Source organism: Salarias fasciatus, chromosome 9, assembly GCF_902148845.1.
Source record: "Salarias fasciatus chromosome 9, fSalaFa1.1, whole genome shotgun sequence".
NCBI lineage: Eukaryota > Metazoa > Chordata > Actinopteri > Blenniiformes > Blenniidae > Salarias > Salarias fasciatus.
The window spans coordinates 24,305,747-24,327,055 of NC_043753.1; the positions used below are offsets into that span (position 1 = coordinate 24,305,747).

The following is a 21,309-nucleotide window of genomic DNA, read 5'->3' on the forward strand; positions in this document are numbered from 1 at the left end:
CCACAACAGGAATCAAGTCAAATGCTAAACAGACGTTCTTATTAGCATCTTGCTTCATACATGTTGAGAAAGTCGTGTTTTTCTTTATGTTGCAGATCCCAAACACACAGACGGGACCCCGGCGCCTCAGGTGTTGGTTCCTGGGCGGCAGGACGATGATGTGAAGCTGCTTCACACTCTGTATCTCCCCCCACACCCACAGTGATTCGCCTCACAGCCATCAGCTTTTCAACAGAGGTTCCAGTGTCGACACTCGGAGATGTTCCTCCACAGAGACATCTCTGCTCTGCTCTTCACTGACCTTCTGTCTGGATTTCTGCTGATTCATTGAAGTGAACATAACAGCCTGAACACGCGGCGCAGGTAACGCTGAGCAGAGGAGGCAGCGTCTGGCTCGGCTGTTCAGGGAGAGCAGGGGAGACAAAGGGAAACCCTGAAGCCGTCTCTCTCTATCTCTCACACACACACACACACACACACACACACACACACACACACACACGTCAGAAAAAGTAAATATGGATTATTGCATTTTGATTTTTTTCCAGCGTTGTGGTGTAAAATAAATAATGAAAAAGAAAGAAGTAAAGGCAGGCTAATGCAGAGCAAACAGCGATCGAATCTAATCTGAACAGTCGGCACTCACTGCGATCGCAGGAGCCCGATCAGACGGGGAGTGGGCCCGCCCTCCAACCTCGACGACACTGCTACCACAATAAAAGCACGTCTTTAAATTTGTCACTTGCTGAGCAGCTTAATGAAATTTGCAAAGGTAAATAACTTGGTGCTTTTAAAGTCGTGATATGGGGCTAAATTTGATCCCATGCGTTTTTGGTGCTTCTTATGATCACGGTAGATCACAGTCAGCTGGTTAAAATCAGTGAATTCATTCAATAAAAAATGGTTTTCTATATTTTGGATCAGATCCTTGGGATGTTTTTGCTTTTTTGCTTCTTTCTTCTGTGAAATTCCTTCACTGGCAACTGTTTCATCATCAACATGTGCCGTATTTTACGCACTATAAGGCGCACATAAAAGCCTGTAATTTTCTCAAAATCCAACAGAGCGCCTTATAATTCAATGCGCCTTTTTTGTGGGCATTACGGTAATCACCCTGATCACATGAGCAAACAACCCCTGCTTGCTAAACTGCTAAGCTAGCTTGTTTAAACAGAACAGCATATTCTCCACTCTCCCAACCGCGGAGCACGGCACGCAGCGGGACAGCCGGCCGACGTGGGAAGCGGCTGGACGCCGGGCGGCAGCCTGCACGCTGCGACCCTGAGAACGGCCAGCCCCCGCCCGGCAGCCCACCCGCCGGGACGCCGGGAGCGGCTGAGCTGTCGGTGGGGCGCTTCACTCAGGAGACCACAGCTGGCTGAACCCCGGTGACAAAGCGAGTTCGACCAGTCGTGGTCGCTCTGAGCTGCACATCGTGAAGAGGAGCGATCCTCAGTCAGACTGGCTCTGATATGTCGCTTTACTCACACATTTCACCCGAGAATGTAACCACCTAGACTGCCAATATGTATTTCGCTCATACTATTCTATACATCCTATGCGCCTTAGAATGTGGTGCGCCCCATGTATGAATTTTTTTTTGGATAAAAGCCATTCATTGACTGTGCGCCTATTAATCCAGTGAGCCTTATAGTGACGAAAATACGGTAGGTTTCTCTGACATTATTTACTGCGAAGCCTACTGGAAAAACACTGAATCGAGTTCTTCAAGATCTGAACCTTGGCGAGTAGAGAGTAGAACCTTAGGGTTTTGTTTGCTGCTACTGACAGGTGCCTCTTGAAAAGGAGACCCTGGGTCTCAGTGGAGCCCACCTGTATGAATAAAGGTTAAATAAAATACATTTACAACTGCCTCATCAGTTCCCCGGTGTGTGTGACGTATGTTCTGCACTCGCTTGTTTTTTTCTGATATCACGCTCCGTAATGTTCAGAATCCAAGCACAGGTTTTCGTGGTGTCTTGTCTGCTCCGTTCAACCACAAACTCCCGCCTATTCAGGGTTATTGCCAGAGGTCATGTACCATTTAAGGTCTTCCATCAGAATAGACAATGTTTCCGATTAAGGCCGCCATAGTTTTCTGGAGCCTGAACGTAAACTTCACGTCACCTGGAGCCATTTCTCCCGTCTTTATGCTCAGTTGCTTCGCTGGGTATCGTGTCAGACCGGAGCTCACTCCTTGCACTGTTACTGGTGCGACTGATGATTCGACAGTATTTGGGCCTGTTTACGCTGCAGGAATACAAGGGAGGCGCAAAGTAAATGAAGTCCGTGCTGTATTTCACCCTTCGTCGTGGTTGCAAGGCACTGGGAGAAACAGTCCCGGATATCTGTCCTGCAGAACGGAGGTGTCAATTTCTCTTAAAAATAAAAATAAATCTCTAAAAATAAATAATAAAATTACAATACAATAATTTAAGGTCCAATTACATTCCCATAAACTATAAAATAAAAAAAATGTGAAATACTGAATACAACCTCTCATTACTGCCACCAGAGCTGTTTTTCTTTTTTCATTCTTGCAAATGAATCAACAACCTTGTCAAAGTTAGTCTTCTCAGACATCTCTCTCAGTGAGAAGTAATGCCAGGCTTGAGAGGCGAGACTCACTCATTTTTGAGCGCAGATAGGTTTTGATCAGTTGACGGCGACTGACGGTGCGCTCTGCCTGTGCACTGCTGATTGGAACAGTGAGATAGATCCTGTATCATGTTTCAAGGTTAGGATAAGCTCCGTGCAAGTCATTTGCAATCATAAAGGGTAGAGTCTGGGCAGTGAAAACCCCTGCTCCGTCAGGGAACGTGCCTTTGAAAACATCTCTAAAAGCAGAATATTCATGGACAAGAATCTCTGCATGTGTCACATTCTTTTGCTTGTTCCTTCCTCAATATTATGAAAGACCTCTTCAGATATTAAACCTCTCGAAGCAGTGGCACAGCTGTCAGTTTGCGCAATTGCAGCTTTTAAATCAATTGATTCTTTCTGATGGTAGTTTGACAGAGAATATGTTTTTCCCAACACAGTGTTCCAAAAATTGAGCATGAAAATGAACTCAAAGCATTTTTAGTACCCTCCTGATTTTCTCAGTGGCCAGTCGTTCTGCCTACACGAGTCCTGCAATGACAGTTTTATCCTGAGTAATGTGATATTCAGTAATGAAGAAGGTCTTTCTTCTCTGCCCTGCTGCTAACTCTTCGTGGTGCTTTGTCCTGTCCATTCCTTTGTGGTACGCATCAAAGCCCTTGTTGGGGTCAGACCAGATGGTTTGGTGGTCTTTCTCTACAAAAAGCCAACAACAAAAACAAAACATCTTGCCAGAAGGAGGAGAATACACCAGCCAGTGTCTATCAGTACTGACCTTGCCACTTGTGTTTTTGTACCAGTGTATTTTGAATTTTTCGTTGTGTGAATTTGTCAAAAAATCTCAAAAGTTATCCTTTAACCCAGGTTAGCATGACCGTGTTGAACAAGGGCTCTGACTTCTGCTGAGCTCAGAGTCTCATCTTTAAAAAGAAACGGATCTGAGGGATATCCTGGTCTGCAGTCCAACAGTGGCTTGTCTGTGGCTGCCTCATCCTCAGTTGATCCTGCACAAAAATATGCAGAGATATATTATTTAATTGTTGGCTTTCTTTTTTGCAGGAAATGTTTTAACATGTTTTTGACCCAACAACAAAGTGCTCATCTTCATAATTTACAGACTTGACACCTTCAAAAGAAACAAAACTACATAAAATGTGACCATCACCTCCTCTTTATCCAGCGCTGCCTCACTTTCGTGCTCTACCTTGAAATTTCCTTAATACAGAAGAGCATTAGGGCCACTCATGAGAAAAAAAATAGAAGGGGTAAATAAAAAATAAAAAAATGTCATCATGAACTTTGAGGACAAAGTCGAAATGTTGAGAATAAAGTTGAAATAGGATGTCGAGAATAAAGTCGACCTTTTGGACTCGGCTTTAGTCATAAAGAAATACCGTATTGGCCCGAATATAAGACGATATTTTTTTCCAGGAATGGTATTCTCAAAAATGGGGTCGTGTTATAATCGAGGACCAGATGGAGCCAAAGTCCCGGTGACCTGCACTGCCTCTGATTGCATGCAGTGACTCAGCCGCGCCGTTAGGGGGAGCTAGTGAGCTGGACAGAGTGTCAGCCGACAGCAGTGTGAGAAGAAGACTGAGCAGTGTGGCTGCTGTGTGTTTTTCTAAGGTTCATTTCAAACAGCGCATCAAAAATATCTGCCTGTAAGCACTCGAGTATACTTAGTTGATGTTCAGGATGGAGGTGAAACTTGTGAGTTTGTCAGTTTGTTTTGAAGTTTCAACGGAGATGCTATTTCCGTTAGCATGTTAATGGGGTTTCCATTATTAGTTAGCATTGAGCTAGCGGCTTTGATTTTAAATACTGACTTGTTCTGTCTTTAGACAGTGATGTATGTTGTGATACATCTTGTGTATTTGTTCACTTCTGTGTATATCTGGTGTGTTTCAGTTTTACAGTGTCTTCAGGAGAAAGTAATAAAAGCTCAGATCAGCTGAAATCTCCTGCTTTCTTTCTGAAGAACTGTTCTCTGCAGGCCAAACTGAACCCAACATTCACGGAGGCTGAATTATTAATGTTCATGAAGCTGAACAGAACTTGAATTTGATGGTTATAAAGTTATTTACATCATTATCTTTGAGGTTCTTAATTGTAGCTTATTGTTGCTTTTTTTGAGAAAGAGAATATATTTTTATTTAATACTGCAGCAATATTTCTTTTAATCTTAAATCACGTGAAATATTATCTCTGTTGTGAGTTTGTGAGTTTAAATAAGTGTACAATAATAAGTTCTCTCATGAGTAACCTTATTGTCTTAAAGGTATTTTTATTTTCACAAAATGATATTTGAAAAATAGGGGTCGTGTTATATTCAGAGTCGTCTTATATTCGGGCCAATACGGTACTTTCTCTTTTATCCCACAGACATGCCGCAGTGATGAGTGTTAGAACTTTGAAGAGACTTTCAAAAAACTGCGACTGTTCAGAAGGATAAACCACACATGCTTGGAAGAGCTGGCCTCATTCGTGCACGCTGAAACAGCCGGTAATGGACACAAGCAAGGCTACCGATGGCTGCATCTGGGCGCAGTTCAGAGGGGATATGCTGTATCACGAGATACAATACCCAGACACACCAGATGCTATTGAGCCTATTGACTCACATCAGACAGCCTCTCAGATCTGGGAATTACAGACAGGGCTGCAGCACTGCAAGGGGCTGGACCTGTAAACACACTTGGATCAGTGATAATGTCTGTTAATAGGGATTAAAACATTAAGAGCGAGGGAAGGTAACGAGGCATCCCTCTAATGTGATTCTTTTAATTCATTATGAACGATGTCTTTTCAGTTCAGTTCAGTAAGATTATCCAACAATTTGTAAACTAAATAACCTTGAACTAACACTGACATTCCTGCAACAACAAAAATTATTTCACATACATTTTTATGTATATTTTATTATTATATGCATATCTCGTATGTATAAAGTATCAAAGCTGTGTCTATTTTTTTATTTTAATGCAGGACGAGCTTGATGAAGTTGTGAGGACCAGCATTTAGTGTCACTGTAAATTGCTCAGCATATGAAGAAATATATAACATAGCGCTGGACAGGTATTTAAAAGGGAAACTCTCTCACATCGAACATTTAACAATTTATAGGACTTTTTTTTTTTGTTACTTCCTGAATACAGGACATCAGAAGACAAGAATAATTCCACTTTGTGTGTCAACTGAGTCAGATTTTGTCATAAACACAGAAGGAATTAAATGAATCAGCCTGACATAAAGATCCTGAAAACAGCTGACTACATGTGCTGTAGCATTTTACATTGAACTTGGCACAAAGTCAGAACATCCGGCATTTGTAATTTATTATTCCCTCACATGATATATGAATGTCGGAAAACAAACTCTGCTAATAAAACTTTCATAGTAAATAAAATGATTGCTTTAGTTTTTTGTGAGCATCGTTTTCAACTGTTTGCTAGGAAGCAGTCTGTCCGTCACCCAGACACTGCTGTCAAGGATTTCACTGAATTCAGCACGAAAGTCTGGGAAATGATCACAGCACTCTGCTAGCTGTAGCAACGTTCCACATGTTCGTCCAACTGGACGTCGTGTGAAATCAGACATGACTATGAAATCAGTAATGATACTGTCTGACACAATTAAATTGGACCCTGAACAGAATCTTAGAATTTTTTGCCAGTTTTGCTTCATCCAGTTCCCTAACACACCGTCGGAGATGATGTTCGACCTCTTTTGGCTTTGCGGTCATGTCTGCTGGGAATTTCAACAGCTTCGACACTTTCTTAGTTGTTGGTTTAATGAGAAGGTCGTGGCAGTCACGGTATCCTCTCAAAAAAATTCTGCCAATGGCTTTCCACGTGTCGGCCTTCAAATCGTGTGTGATGAATGGACTTTCAATGTTGTCCCGAGTGTGCAGCGGTCATAGAACTCCTGCCAAACTGCACTAAAATCATCTCTGAGGAGCCCTGACCCACTGCCAGCCTCCTCAGAATCATCTGGTAGTCATCGCCTAATTTCCAGTGGTCCGGTCAGAATCTGAGAGCCAGAAAATGCTTCAATCGTGTCACTGAAGCAATTTGCACGTATCGTAATAATTCTGGGTAAAGTTGCATGGTCAGGTGATTCAGGATGATCAATTAGTGAGTCATCTTGATCAAACTCAGCCCCAGCATCTGTTTGTGGGCCAAATGTAGTTTCAGGGTCAGAATTATAATCCGTGATGTTTCCCTCTGAAATATGGTGGATCTCTGAGAGCGCCGGCTGATCTGTGACGACTGGGGGATTTACAGCAGAAAGATCTGTTGCATCACGGAGATAAAGGCTGTAAAGTCTGATTCATGGCCTTTACTTGAAATACTTAGTGAGAAAAAAAAGACTCTTCCCCTCTTTCAGGATCTCATTAAATCCAGTCTTGATGTCCAAAACAGCCTTTCTGGTTCCCTCCTTGTTTGGCTCTAACCTGTTTAGTTTCATTTTTACTTTGTGCATCCAGCCTGTCTCAGTAGTGCGTGTTGTTAACTTTAGTCTGGAAAGCAGTTCAGAGGTTTGTGGCTCCTCTTCACTTTCTTTATTTTACCTTTTTATCTTCATTTTCTCCCTGAGTCTTTCAAGAACACCCAGTTTGCGTTTTGAGTTTGTCTTTTGATTTTTGCAAAAACTGAAAAGTGCACTTCTGTCTCCGTATGAGGGAATGTATTTGACGCGCTACCATTGCGCCACAAGGTCCGTATTGGTGTAATAGTTTCTACTGTAACTGCTCAGTCAGACGTGTTTTAAGCTGTTTATTTTCTGTCTCAGGTAAAAATGCTTCTTCCTCTTGAAGAACACTACATTGTGTCTGGGACTGAGCAGAGTGAAGGGTATAGAAGATGGAAACGCAGCATGAGGTATGGTTTTTTTTACATGTTTATTTACTCTTTAGGCATTAAAGAATCTTTCTCTGGGAAGGAACCACAAACTTCACCATGAGTGAGAAGTTCTCCGGCATCCTGCAGGTTGTTGGAAATTATCTTTGAAGCCATTTTCCATGACACTCTCATCAACAGTCGCCTGACCCTGACGTGACTTAAACACCCAGCCTTCTGCTCTGGAGTCAGAGCAGAACTTCTTTGTACAACTTGCCGTAGGTGGCCTTGTCGAAGAGGACCAGCTTCTTGAGCTTATCCCTCACCTTTCCCTTGGACCACTTCTTCTTCTTGGCTTTGCCTCCTGATTGCACCACAAGGTCCCACTGGACTGTAGCAGAAAAAGACCTTTTATGAAACCAACATCTGTCTTTTTCTTTGCAGAGAGCAAGTTTTTTGCCATCTCTTGCTTCCAGGAGGTGAGTGGAAATGACACATAATGAAACATTCTGAATTTAGATTTAATTACGTTACAGGTTCAGGATGATTCAGATTCAGAAATTGAACCCATTAACAGAAACACATCATCCAGTCATTTTGTCTCCATCCACAGATCTACTTCAGCTTGAGAATGAAGAGTGAAACACTGAATTAACATCTTTACTCTTTCTAATGTGGATCACTGGGTTAGTTTCAGTTGATTTAAAATCATGTTGGGATCATGTGAGATGTACAATGGTGTGAAATTTACTGATAAATTACAACAAACAATTAGAAAGATGCACAAAGAATATCAACTAGGATCAAACTAAAATGAGTAAAGTTTCATTAAAAAACATGTGAAACCTGAGAAAAGGAGGTAGAAACATTCTCAGATCATCATCAGTGTGGTACAGAGAACGAGATGTGGAATCTGCACAGTGATGGAATTGATTCAGTTTGTCTTAAATAAAACCTGGAATTTAAATAAACAGTGTTTTGGTCATGTCTGTACAAATCTGGTTTTTTGGTTGTTTGTTTTTTCCACATGTAACATGTTCAGTGAGCCAACAAAGCCCCATCAGAAGAACATCCTGCGGCCTGCAGGGGGAGCCATTCAGCTGATGAGAGGAGTTCAGATCCAGAGGAAACCTGGAGCTGTGCTGCGTTCAAGGACCTGTGAAGCTGGAAGAGGAGTCCTGTAGGGCCTGGTGAGCTCAGGAGGCTCTGGACCCAGCAGAGAGTTTTCTGAAGCTGCATGACTCCAGTCATCTGATGATCTCAGTCGTCAGTGTGATGAGGGACAGTAAACGTTTGACCCTGACGTGATTTGAACACGCAGCCTTCTGATCTGGAGTCAGACGCGCTACCATTGCGCCACAAGGTCACACTGGAGCTGTGTACTGGTTTGTACTCTAACTTCACTGCACAGTGTTTAAACTTTATTGACTGTCGGAGGTACCAATGCCGGTCCTCCGTCTTCCACCCCGCCGTGGACCCTAGAGGTCAGGAGTTCATAGTGAAGCAGGTGCAGCAGATTCCACGTCGGAGGGGAGGGTGATGGAGGGAGGTGACAGGAGTGACCTGGACCAGCCGAGGGGCCGTGCTGGAGCAACACACACACACACACACACACACCACATGTCTGGAAGTGTGTGGAGGAGGAATGTGGATGTTTTCCAGCTTCAATAATCAACAAATACAAGTGATTTTCATAGTGTGAACAGCGCCATCTGGACAAAAGACAAAATAAAACATTCTTATTTTCAGGTCTCTTCAGAAGACAAAAACTAAGACTGTATTTTTTTTTTTCTATTTGGAATGTTGTAAAGAAACAGACAGATCAGAATACAGATAAACCTGACGGGATGTTTAATTACGGAAAATGAAATACAATAAGTTTAAAAGCTGCATGAAGAAAAAAAAGACATTTATGTGCAGAAATTGTCACTTCTGTGTGTGAAAGAGTTGATTTTTTGTCTTGTTTGTCAGCATGACGACATTTTATGTGAGTTTTAGGTTGAATACTGCCAGGTTAAGAAGTAAAATCTGTCGTCTCGACTGTTTCATCCATATCCGGTTCAGGATTGTGCAGTAATGATCACAGCTGACCAGTATCAAGAGGAGGGCACACCTTCACTTCAGAATCACTGGATGAAGCCCCCTGCACACACACACACACACACACACAAGGAACATGCAAACTCCGCCTGGGGCAGACCTGAACCCAAGATCTTCTTACTGAGTGGGGAGAGTGCTAACCACTACTGTACAACCCAGACATTGACTTCTTAATGATTCAAACTTTGATTTGCACTCTGATTGGTCTGTTTTAATCATCGATCCTCTGCCAATCAGCAGCTGTTTAGCAGAGGGAAAGGTGATCAGCAGACAGTGTGTCGTGTGACAGCAGAGTCCGGCGCCGCTGCTCTGCTCTCCTCTCCTTCATGCTCACTCATTTGGACTCATTCGATGATAAAGAGCTGCAGAGAGAGAAGCTCCACAGAAAAGGTTGCAGCTTTTATCCCTGAATTGGGTCACGCACTTTACGTCCAGCCTCGGGCTGATCCCCCATCCTTCTCTGCAGGTCAATAATTTATACACACACACACCACATTAATATAGTGCAATAACTGCACATCACACTTTAATGTGTGTGAGAAATCCTTCATCTCGGTGTCTCAGTTCCATTTACACTGTGATCTGTGCTGAGATGATGGTTGCAGTTTTCATTACTTCATGTTTGATATTAAAGAGATTTAACGCTCCTTAATTATCTGCCAGAAGATATTAACAGTTTTAAAAATCACAGAAATAAATCTGTCAAAAACATCAGCTGTAGTGAAGATAATTATTTCATTGTTTCCCTGCAGTCATCACACGACCAGCGAGCGTCAACACACTGAAGATCCCAGGAGCCTCCGCTTGGTTCTCAATGGCCGACAGACGTCAATAAAGCAGCAATCAGTCCCTCCGTCGGCCGGGTGTCAGCGGCTGGAGTCCATCCAGGGGCCTGTAGGCGGAGAGGGACGGACTGTGTGTCCCGCTGCAGGCCGTCACCAGACTCACCTCAGCTCAATGCACCGTGCAGGAAGGCCAGAGCAAACCCGTGCACAGGGAGAACATGCACACTTTTCCCAAAGCAACCAGGGTGGGACCGGCTTGACTGGAGGACTGCAGGCTCAATTCCCTATTTGTGTGGCTGCTGCAGTGTCCTTGAGCAAAACACTGAATCTAAAGGGGGTTAATGTAACAGTGGGGAAGTGCTGAATGAGAGGAATTCACTTGATGAACCTGAGAACATCTTCTTTTCTCTGAAGATCAACTTCTTCCTGTAGGAAGAATTCAAACAGGGTGGAACCAGGGCTCTTCTCTTCGTGAGGCATGAGTGCCATCCACTATGCACCACTTTACAGTTAGAGGGGGTTTTCTTCTCCATCTCTGACACTCAGCCCTCCTCAGATACCTGCAAACTCAGGAGTTACGCAACTTTCCCCCTGATGGAGGCTGACGGAGGCGCAGCGCCGCGGGTGAGAGCGGCTGGCGGCCCCGCACGGAGCCTCCCCGCTGTGGGAAACATTCCTCCTGCCTGCTCCGACATGTGTGCGCGCCGCCTGTCAGCCGTCCAGCGGCGCGTCGCTGCTCGCGCTCGCTTTCTGCTGGGAACTTTCTGTGAGTGAGTCAAGGCGGCGCAGGGGAGGAGGACGCCACCCAGCCCGTCCTCCGCTCCTCCCGAGGACACAAAGACACAGGCCGACAGCGACGGGAGCCCCGGGACTAATCTGCGGAGGATTTGTGGATTTCTGCGTGTTTTTGAGCGTTTTTCCCTCATGGCCGGGATGGTTCTGCTGCTTTTTGCGCGTCTTTTTCCTCTGTGGAATTAACGCGGCGCGGCGGAATGAAAGTGACGGTGTGCTTCGGGAGGACCCGCGTGGTCGTTCCGTGCGGGGATGGGAATATAAAAGTCCACAGCCTGGTGGAGAAGGCGGCCATGAGGTACAAAAAGGCCATCGCCAAGGTAAGACCCGCGCCGCGTCCTTCCGCAGCCTTCCCGGCCGACCGCGCGCCAGGAGCGGCTCCTCAACATGGCGCTCTCCCCGGGAGAGACCGGGCACACGCTGGCAGAGGGTGGGGAGAGGGGGGGGGCGGTCAGACCAGACCCCCCGGGACCCCTGCTGGGGGGCCAGCCTGCCCAGGTCTCCTGCTTCTCCCCAAAGAAGAGACCAGCTGATCTGGAGTCGGTGGAGCGGCCGGAGCTCCAGGAGTCCGGCGTCAGGTCCAGATGCGCATGCATGAGCGCGTGTTTGTGCCAGCGCTGCAGCGCACCGTGCGCGTATAGGATCACTGTCAGCTGGGAACGTGAATCCTCAGCATCAGGTCCAAATCATGGCGGAACACCTCCACCTGCAGCGCGTGAGGGCGCAGTGACAGCTGATCCACGAGGAAAGTTCACTCCATGTCCTTTAGTCCGCTTATTTAAGCAGGAATTTAAAGTGAACTCAACTTCTACTGGTTCTGTCTGCCTGTCTTGTGCTCTGAACGCAGGAAAGAGCAGTGAAACTCGTCCACATGTGTTCAGAGAGCGGCTTCACTGCTGCAGGTCATCCAGGATGGAGCGCCTGGTGCCAGACCAGAGGAGGGACCCTGATCGCTTTTCCCTGCAGCGGGTTCCTCGTGTCTGGGCTCCGAGGCCCAGGGAATGACTCAGTGAAGGCATTCAGGTCTTGGTTCTGCTGCGGCGGTCAGTGACTGTGATTTTCCCCGCTTTGTGCCATTTGGTGCACAACTGGAACATCAGTGTGGAAATGAGACTCTCCAGTGGCTCCCTGCAGCTTTCACCAAAATTATGCTGCTTAATTTTGTTCAAGAGCAAATAAAATCACTAAAAACATGCAGCTCATACTGAAGTGAGAAGGTTCAGTAGTTTAAAACGTGCAGCCGCCACCTCTCACTGCATGCAGGGAATGAGGAGTTTCCAACCGCTCCTCTTGGAGAGCTCACCTTAGATAAATCCAAAAGAAAAATAAACAGCCCAGAAGAAAAATAAAGACTCATTTCCTGCTAAAGGTGCAGGATTACCTGCTTGTGTGGTAAGAAACGGACGTCAGTCCTAAAGGCTGGAGTCATGGAACCTCCCGGCCTCTGAGCAGCTCGTCCTCCTCAGACGTCGACTCGTCTGCTCAGCAGCTTCCAGCTTTTCCTGGATTCAGCAGAACGGCGGCGACGAGCCCATTGATCCCTGCAGCCGCGGTGTAAATGTAGACGTGTGTGTGTGTGTGTGTGTGTCTCCCTCTGGGCCTCAGAATCCACCGGCTGACGGGACCTTCGGGCCACGGGACGGTTCACCCTCTACCAGCCTCACACCGTCACGCGCCGTGCAGATGTTTCAATTCGAGGCCTCGGTTTTGAATTCCGACATTTTTAATTCATACGGTTCAGGCGAGGAGGGGAAGCTGTGCACGGTGAATATCAGCACATATTTCTGTGCGACGTGGGCGGATCCTCTCCCAGGTATATTTAACTGCTGGCAGGAAGCGGAATCCAAAATGCCAAAAGAGCTGGAGGAAGTCCAGAAGGTCTGAGGCACGGATTCATCCTCCTGTGGGTTTCACCTGATCCTGCTCAGTGACGTTTTGCAGCAGGAGCCATGTGAAGATGGCGGACACGATGGGAAGCGTGTCTGTGGTCAAACCCTCAGCTGGCTCATGAAGTGAAGCTTCATGAATCTTTCAGAGGCTGCATTTCTGTCTATTTGTTTTTTTCTGCCTTCCCACAGTTACTCAACTTTTAAAACATGTAATTACCATTTTTTTTCTCTTAAAAATTCCAAAAATGCTGACATGTCACGACTCCCATCCAGAGTGCAGCGAAGCCCAGATGTGCAGAGAGGCTCCTGGGAAAACAGGACCGTGCTCCTCACTTCGCCCGCCGCCGTCCTCCGGCCTCTGATTCCACGAGCCACTTATTTATCTTTGATGGGCGGTGAGGATGCCGATCAGCTTACTTAACCATGACTGTGTCGGCTCTGGACAGCAGAGCTGGGATGGCTGTGCTGAGGTCGTTCACACTGGAGGAAAGGCTTTTCTCACTATCGATGCTACTTTCATGTTGGTGACTGACATGAGGCCTTGGAAGACGCTTTTCATACTCCTAAAGCTCTTTTATTCCACAAGCTGGAATAAAATAAAATGCAAAATTCCGCCAAGAGACAGAAGTGTGTTCTAGTTCTACATTCCCGACTCAAATGGAGCCAGTTTGGTCCTGGTGGCTCCTGAATTTCAAAAAGAGAGAAAGACAAATCTTTATTACACGACATAAGCCATTAAATATTTCACATGTTCATATTTCGCAAAGTAGCATCACTGACAATTCAGTTCAAGGTCTAGAAAACCTGATGTTAGAAGTGATTTCAGAACCTTTTCCTCGTGATTCCAGGCCTGGCTGGGAAAACGTCTGCTCCAAACCGCAGGGTGCCTGAACGCACCGCGCTGTTTGTGCGGCTTCGCGCCTGTGTTTTGGTAAAAACACACGACATCCTGAATATTAGCTGTGAAGGCGGAGAGGAAGTTGTTAAGAAAACACACGCTGGGAAACAGACGAACGTGAAGAAAAGAGCTACACACACACAGACACACACACACACACACACCCTGTCATAATGAAACTTTCATAGCTCCATTATGCAAGAACCTTCAGACCAGAACTGAGGAAGATGCTCAGAAAGATTCCACCTTTCATCAGGTTTTTGTCAGACGAGCTTGGAGAGCTGCTGCTGGTTCACTGATGGAAGGACGCGTCGGTTCTGTCTGTGGTTGAGTTTCCAGACAGGGTCATGTGCTCCTGTGTGCAGGAGCTGTGAGTTTCAGGGCGCTTTAAAGCCACATGTGCCGTCAGGTACGACCTTACATGAGCCCGTGCTGGTGCAGCTGTGCAGCAACGCAGAAATGCACAGCGGCGAGCGAGAGAGAGCGCCTCCGAAGCGCTGTCGCTGCATATTAGCTCACTCCACTCGCTGGTTATGCAACAGAGCGGAGCTCTCGGATTATGGGAGCTCGTTGGAGACGATCAGTCACCGAGTGTGAGCCGAGCGGGGAAGACAGGGATGCGAAGTGACTGATGCTAACTGAGGTCTGCAGTTCATCTGTGGTCAAGCAGGAGGGGGGGCGTCCAGAGATTCTCTTCCTGTAATCTTTAGTTCTTTCTCTGGTCCTCACACCTCTTTCCAGTAGAATGACTTCCTGCCAGCCTCTGATTGAATTATCGAACACCTGCTGCTCCAGAAGTCACGAGTTAAAGCTTGCCCAGGCATCCAGAAAGACCTCCACCCGCCGCGGCCTCCTGAGCGCTGAGCAGTGGTCTGCTTCACTTCAGGTGGAACACGCAGAGCTCAGAAATCTGCAGCAATAATAGAACAAACAGGGACCAAATTACAGGGGCCCGGCCTGTAATTCTCCACGGAGGGCGGTAAAAACATGTTTACGTCTCCGCGTCGTCGAACGCCGTGGTGAGAGTGAGCGCGCTGATGGAGGGCTAGAAGAGGGCAGCTTTGAGGAACCACTCTGAGCCGTCGCTTCTTCAAACGCAGCCTGAACTGTGCCGTTGTAACACGCCACACTTTGGTGTGTTCGTGCGAGTCGGTGAGTCGACGTCGGCTGGAGCTCGGGAAGCCGTCTGGCCGGCCTTCGCGCTCACGTGAGCAAGATCAAGGCCAGTCACACCAAAGTCTGGGTCCCTTATCTAACCCAAACAGAGCGGCTCATCGGGGTGAGATGACCTCCGGGTCACCCCTCTCGGGTGTACCTGCAGGAGTGTGTGTATGCATGAAGAGTGCGTGTATACGTACAGAGTGCAGCCTGCAGTCTGACGGCGCCCCAGAAATTCCTTGTGTTGTCCAATGATTTACAGGTTGCGCCGCTGTGTGTTTAAGGTGTAAACCTGCGTCTGTGTTTGTTCTGCTGTGTTTTCCTCGGCGTCCTGCGATAGCTCAGCTCAGCCCGGGCTGACACAGTGCCGCCGAGCACCGGCTCGTCACGGCAGAATCCTCTCTCTGATCATTAACTGCTGGTTCAGATATTCCGGCTGATCATTAACCCGAACCGTTCAGCTTCTGGCATGTCTGCCAGTCTCTTTAAAGTTCCTGTTTTCATCATTACGGATTCTTCCTTTAAAGATCAAACAAGTTTATATCCTCTCAGAAACTCTGAGGGAATACTGATTGGATGATTTGCACACATCATGTATAAACTGCACTCTGTGTCGCTGGACACATTAGGACAAAATTACAAATATATCACCCAAAACGTCCCTGCAGGAGAACATTCTGCTGGAATTTCTCCCCTCAATTCAATTAAACCAGCAAATTAAGTATCTTAAAGCATGTTAAAAGACCTTGTAAGCTTGTATCTGATATGTATAAATCTCACAACGAACATTCTGATTTTTGACATGCTGCATTAAAAACTCCATGACATTTAAGAAAAAAGTACTTTGTGTATTTATTAGGATCATATAGGAGAAGATATTTCCTGTAAAATGATGGATTAGAGCAAACCCATCAACACATTTTATTTCAGTGCAGTTAAAATAATAATAATAATTAAAACAGTGCCTTATTAACCTTTAAATTAAAACTATCAAGCGTTTCTCTCTTTTACTAATGACCACAATAAAGCCAATTCAATGAAACCTTCTGGTGCAAAATCCAGTGAAATGTCCAGAAACCTTCTAGATTCTCCTGACAGCGTGGCTTCCAGGCTGATGCTGGTTGTTCATCTTTCATAGCAACACAGATTCCACATGTATCAGCTGCTCTGAGGACGTTTTATCAATCTGCTTGGTGGTTTGATGTGCAGGATTGGAGACACTTGCATTCCAACTTTAGTCTGTGGGCCTCATGGTTCATGTAATGAGACACATTTTCAGAAGATTTGATTGTGAAATTGAAGTTTCGTTTGAAAGGTAAATCTCAGGTAAATCTCAGTGGAATATGATTTTAATGTCAAGAAGCTTTGACCTTGATGTGATTTGAACACACAACCTTCTGATCTGGAGTCAGACGCGCTGCCATTGCGCCACAAGGTCACAGAGTCTGCCCTTTTCTAACAAGGAAAGAATGGTCGGTGGTATTCGGCACGCCATCTCGGCTCAGTCATCAGAAGATGACGGCTTTGGAGAAGCTTCCCATTAATCTCTTTTCAGGCACCTCCGTTAACCTGAGCTGCCTGCGGCCTGATGGCCGTGAGTCTGAGGAATGAACACAGGAGACGTTGATCCTTTGATGACCTCCTGCTGTCCGTCGTCTCCTGCCGTCTCCTGCCGTCTCCTCTCATCACAGGGTTTGTTCTCCTTCACCCTGTGTGTAATAACTCCTCTCCTCAGTCATGGAGATAATTACATCTATTCGGCGTTGAAGCACAGCGGCTTCTTGTGTTCACACAGGCAGAGTACACCGTAAACACGAAGACTGGGAGAACTGGGACATCCACGGGTTGTTATTATGGCGATGAGCTGAGACCAGGACGCCATAACCTCTGGAAAGTTGGAGCGAGGTGACAGGTCGTTGGATCAGATGTATTCCAGGCAGAAAGAGCCAGTTTTATGTTTGCTAAGGCTGATCGGATGGAAAAGCGCTCCCAGCCTCCCGTGTGTATTGTTGAAGGCCTTCCTGACAGGTTCCACTGTTCACACTCCACACGTCTGAACACGAGGCTCGGCTCTTCACGCTCTGAAAACACACACAGGCGTCGGATCTTTCCACTCAGTTCTGCGTAGCCGCTCATTTTTCAGCGAGCGGTGATCCTAAATCTGGCGCCGTGAAGAGGAGGAGTGCAGCAGGACTGGACTGAACACTGGACTGAGACACCAGCCGCCGCTTCAGTTAAACTCCAGTCCATTCCGGTCCAGAGTGTGAAATGAACAGGGGAGGTCAGTTAGGGAAAAAATAATGAGCCTCAGGCAGGAAAAAATGCAGAATTTCATCTGAGTGAAGGAGCAGAGCAGCGAGTCCTGCAGAGAAATGCTCCCGCTGGTTGAGGGCTGCAGAGGAATGGAAGTCCAGTGGTTTACATTTACAAGCCATTAACAGCGGCGGCGTGCATTAGCCCCTCTGATCCATTAAATCTGTATTTGTCCTCGGGACGCCATGATCTGCCCAAAGTGCCGTGTTCATTGGCAGGAGCTAAATCCTGGGATTTGGTTCATTCATCGGTGGAGATGAGCTCACTGCAGAGCTCGCACCGCCCTTTGTTTGGCGCACGGCGGCCCGCCGAAGCCGTCTCTCCTGTTTTTGTCGCGGCGCGTTTCCGTGAGACGACAATTCCTGCCCGGAGCTTTTATCCAGCCGTGAGCAAGTCGCGGCAGAGGCCAGCTATGTGGTTTGTGGTGTTTCGACATGCAGGCCAGGCCGGGCCCTCCTGGGTGTGATCCCCCGTTTCGTCAACAACTTCTGTCTGTGGCCGTGATCGCAGCTGCAGAGCGCAGTTATTATACAGCGCAAAGTCTTCACCCAAGAAGGGAGAGCGGCCCAGCGGCGGGCCACGGAGACGCCACGTTCACTTCGAAAGGCCTCACTCGTAAACCAGCTCTTCTTCTGTAATTCAGATTAAACTGAGTCAATCGTCACCAATCAAAAGCTGCAGTTTTCATCTTAAAATATATTAATAAAGCAGAAGCGAGGGACCTTTGAGATCACGTTCAAAACTGTTTATAAAGACCTGCCCTCTGGCCACATGCAAATAAGGCCTCTCTTTTTGTGTCATACTAGTTCACCATCATATTACCGTACATACTATACATCACATAATACACACATTAGGCCGTGACAGAGCTTTTCAGTGAAAATTAAGTAGAATTAATTTTGTCTGATGCTCCAAAAACTTTGCAATCGTTTGAATAAAAATGTTTAGTGAACTGATGGAGAAGAAGGAATAAAATGAATAAAGTAACAAAGTAATCAATCAGAAGAAAGAGCACCGTTGCTCTTAAGAAATCTCAATGTGCAAAGATCATAGCGGGTGTGTGTGTGTGTGTGTGTGTGTGTGTGTGTGTGTGTGTGTGTGTGTGTGTGTGTGTGTGGGAGAGAACAGATGACGTGATTTTATTCATTCAGCTCCGTCTGTCAAAACAAACCTGGCTCACCTTGCTCCCTCGTCCCGGGCAAACGTTCTTCTGCTGTGTGGCGCGTGAGGTCTGGTGTGATTGGTCACATTTTTGTTGTTGACTTCTGCTTTCTGTCATCTTTTATTCGTCTCAATAAATAAGTAAGTCAGTAAAATGTATTTGTACGGCGCTCGTCACAGAGCAGCCGTCACAAAGTGCTTCACAGTGGCAGAGAATATGAAATGTCCCGACAGAAACAAAGTTTTAACTGCTGGCTGATGCCAGGAAGCAAACTTTTGGACTATGGACAGACTATAGATGTAACGATTCACTCAAGCCTCGATTCGATTCCCGATTTTAAGTTCACGATTTCGATTTTTTACAATTTTTCCCAACAAAATCACTTGCAGTTATTTAATGGCCAAATATGTTTTCTTTTTACTTCTGCCTTGTTGTTCTTGTTTTAAACTGTAACTTTCCATTGTCTTACTAACAAACCTTAAAGGTGTAATACAACATTTTGATTTCCGGGTGGATCACCTAAATAATTGGTGGGTCTGTTTGTCAATCATTCTGACGAGCTGCTTTCGTAAGGCGGTTCTCCGTGCTCGCGCCCAATCAGCTTCTCCCTTTTGCGCATTCAGAGTGTTTATGTAGCCGGTGAGCTTCTGAGCTCGTACTTACCGATGGCGAGTCTGACATAATAAAACTGTAGCTGTTTCGGAAAAAAAAAGCTTTATTTATGAGCGAGGCGGATCGCAGAAACTGTAAACAGAGCCGTGCACGCCGGAGAAGAGGAGGTCGCGCTCGTACACTTCAGCGTTTTCTGGGAGAAGCAGGAGAGCCAGGCGGATGGTCTGGCGCATGCGCGTTGTTCAAAAAGTGAGTAACAGACGTGGGGCTTCGTCTTTTCGAGAAAATGTTGTATTAGACCTTTAACACTGAACAAAGTGATAAATGCGTGATATGGAAATGATCACAAATACACAACGCTGTCTTTTGTGCTTTAACAAGTTAAAAACATGGTGCAGACATGTTGTGTTAGCAGTGGCCTGTGTTGTTGGAGAAGTTGTGGTCCCTTTAAGAGATGCAGAGCTGTCTTTACTGGCGTGGAGAAGCGAGCGAGACTTGGGGAGTTAACCCCGAAACTGAGGACAGTTTGTTTGAACCCTGGTCTGTTGACCGTCTGGAGGCTAAAGCGCTAAAGCTAACACCTGGACAGCAGCGGTGAGACACTCAGACGTCACCTTCAGCCCATCACTCCACACATGTTGGTGTGTTCATGGCTTTTCATCTTAAAAGTCTGTGTTATGCACTGTAAAACATAGTAGCCTGCTAGCACTAGCCAAACGGCTATCTGACGACGGGATGTGGTCATACTGATCTACTCCATTGATCTCATTATTGTCTTCGTGGTACCGAGCCTTCAGAACAGGGTCCAGCTTGTCTCGGTACTGTCCAGCCATTTTTTTCTTTGATACGGTGAATTTTTTTCAATACGAGTGCCTCTCGTAGCACTGTGTGTAGCAATTCTCCATGTAAACAAAGATGGCTACCGCGGCCCACAATGCTTTGTGAAACGACATCACCTTTCGCGCCTCCAACTCCGCCAGGTGCAGCGTGTTAGATTTCCGTACTGTGCTTTCACGAGTTTGTTTACAGGCCGTTGGGAATCGATTTTGTTTTTTTATGGGTTGATTGACACGTAAACCAGTTTGAACTGATTTTAAAGGGGCTGTATCATACAAAATTCACTTTTTGTATGTTTTAACCTTGTTATATCGTTATGTACTCACCAAAAACACCCCAAAGCGTTTTTTTCAGCCGTGCCTGTGTGTTTGAGCTTTCCTGGTGTTTCTGCTGCTCAGAGAGGCAGCCCCTCCCGCACCCGTCTGAAAGCAACAGTCAAGCAAGAGCAAGAGTCTGAAGGGTCTGAAGGGTCTGCACTTGGTGAGTTTCTAACAGGAAAAGACGTTTTCGCGTGTCTTTGTGTGTAGAGAAGCTAGAGCTAAAGAGCTAAAGCTAGCCAGCATATTTTGTTTTGAAGCGTTGATTGGTTGAAGTACGCTGTCCGTCAAAGTCCACAGGGGGAGAGGCGGGATTTTCAGTGAAACAGAGCGTCTTCTCTTCCGGGTTTCAGAATTAGCCCCAGAAAATCTTTTATTTCACACAAAATGACTTTAACTTAGCGCCAAAAATAAACTATTACCATGTTAATGCCATTTCTAGGGTTTGGACTAGCTAAAGAAGCATGATACAGCCCCTTCAAAGTGATTCTTGAAACATCTTTACTTCCATAAAATAGAAATTTGCGTGAACTTTTCTCCCACCAAGACCAGTGGTTGCCTGAAAAAGCCATCGCCGTTGTTTTGAGACCTGACCTGAGTGAACTGCTGGCTGATGGGAAAACTTCTTCTAGTTCTTCCTGGACTAGGTTTTTCTGCAGGTCCGTGTACGTGATATCAGTTTTCTAAATACCTGGCTGCATCTGATCGTGGCGAAAAGACTTTAAAAGAATACTCCGAAGATTTTGGACCCACGCCCTATCCCTATCATTTACAAAGTGAGATAAGCTCATAAATACCTTTTATGTGTCCGTTTGTCCAGTGCCTGGCTAACAGCTGTTAGCATCGTAGTTAGCTTAGCTCAACTACGGCAGTTGACGAGGAGACAGAGCCAGACTGAGAAAGTGGACATAATCCTCCTTCCAGCGGTCCAGGGGACGGCGTATTAGCACGCAAAGTAAATCCGAATGGTTATAAAACATTTTAAAAGACGTGTTTTCTTTTCA

General features: G+C 46.0%; 1 protein-coding gene and 2 non-coding genes across 5 annotated transcripts in view; 1 reads left to right on the forward strand and 2 right to left on the reverse strand.

Moving 5' to 3' along the window:
• Positions 1 to 8,736: 8,736 nt before the first annotated feature.
• On the reverse strand, positions 8,737 to 8,808 carry trnaw-cca (transfer RNA tryptophan (anticodon CCA)). The gene has a single exon. It is a non-coding gene; the product is annotated as a tRNA-Trp (tRNA).
• A 1,548-nt stretch (positions 8,809 to 10,356) lies between these two features.
• LOC115394289 (partitioning defective 3 homolog) overlaps positions 10,357 to 21,309 on the forward strand; it is a 274,828-nt gene continuing 263,875 nt past the window's right edge. For 2 of the 3 annotated variants that reach the window (XM_030099573.1, XM_030099574.1), the window contains exon 1: positions 10,358 to 11,439. In XM_030099573.1, the coding sequence (XP_029955433.1) occupies positions 11,320 to 11,439 (120 nt within the window). In that variant the 5' untranslated portion in view covers positions 10,358 to 11,319. Of the gene's footprint in view, positions 11,440 to 21,309 lie in introns of all 3 variants that reach the window. The other variant, XM_030099575.1, reaches the window with a different exon arrangement.
• Positions 16,431 to 16,502, reverse strand: trnaw-cca (transfer RNA tryptophan (anticodon CCA)). Its single transcript has one exon. It is a non-coding gene; the product is annotated as a tRNA-Trp (tRNA).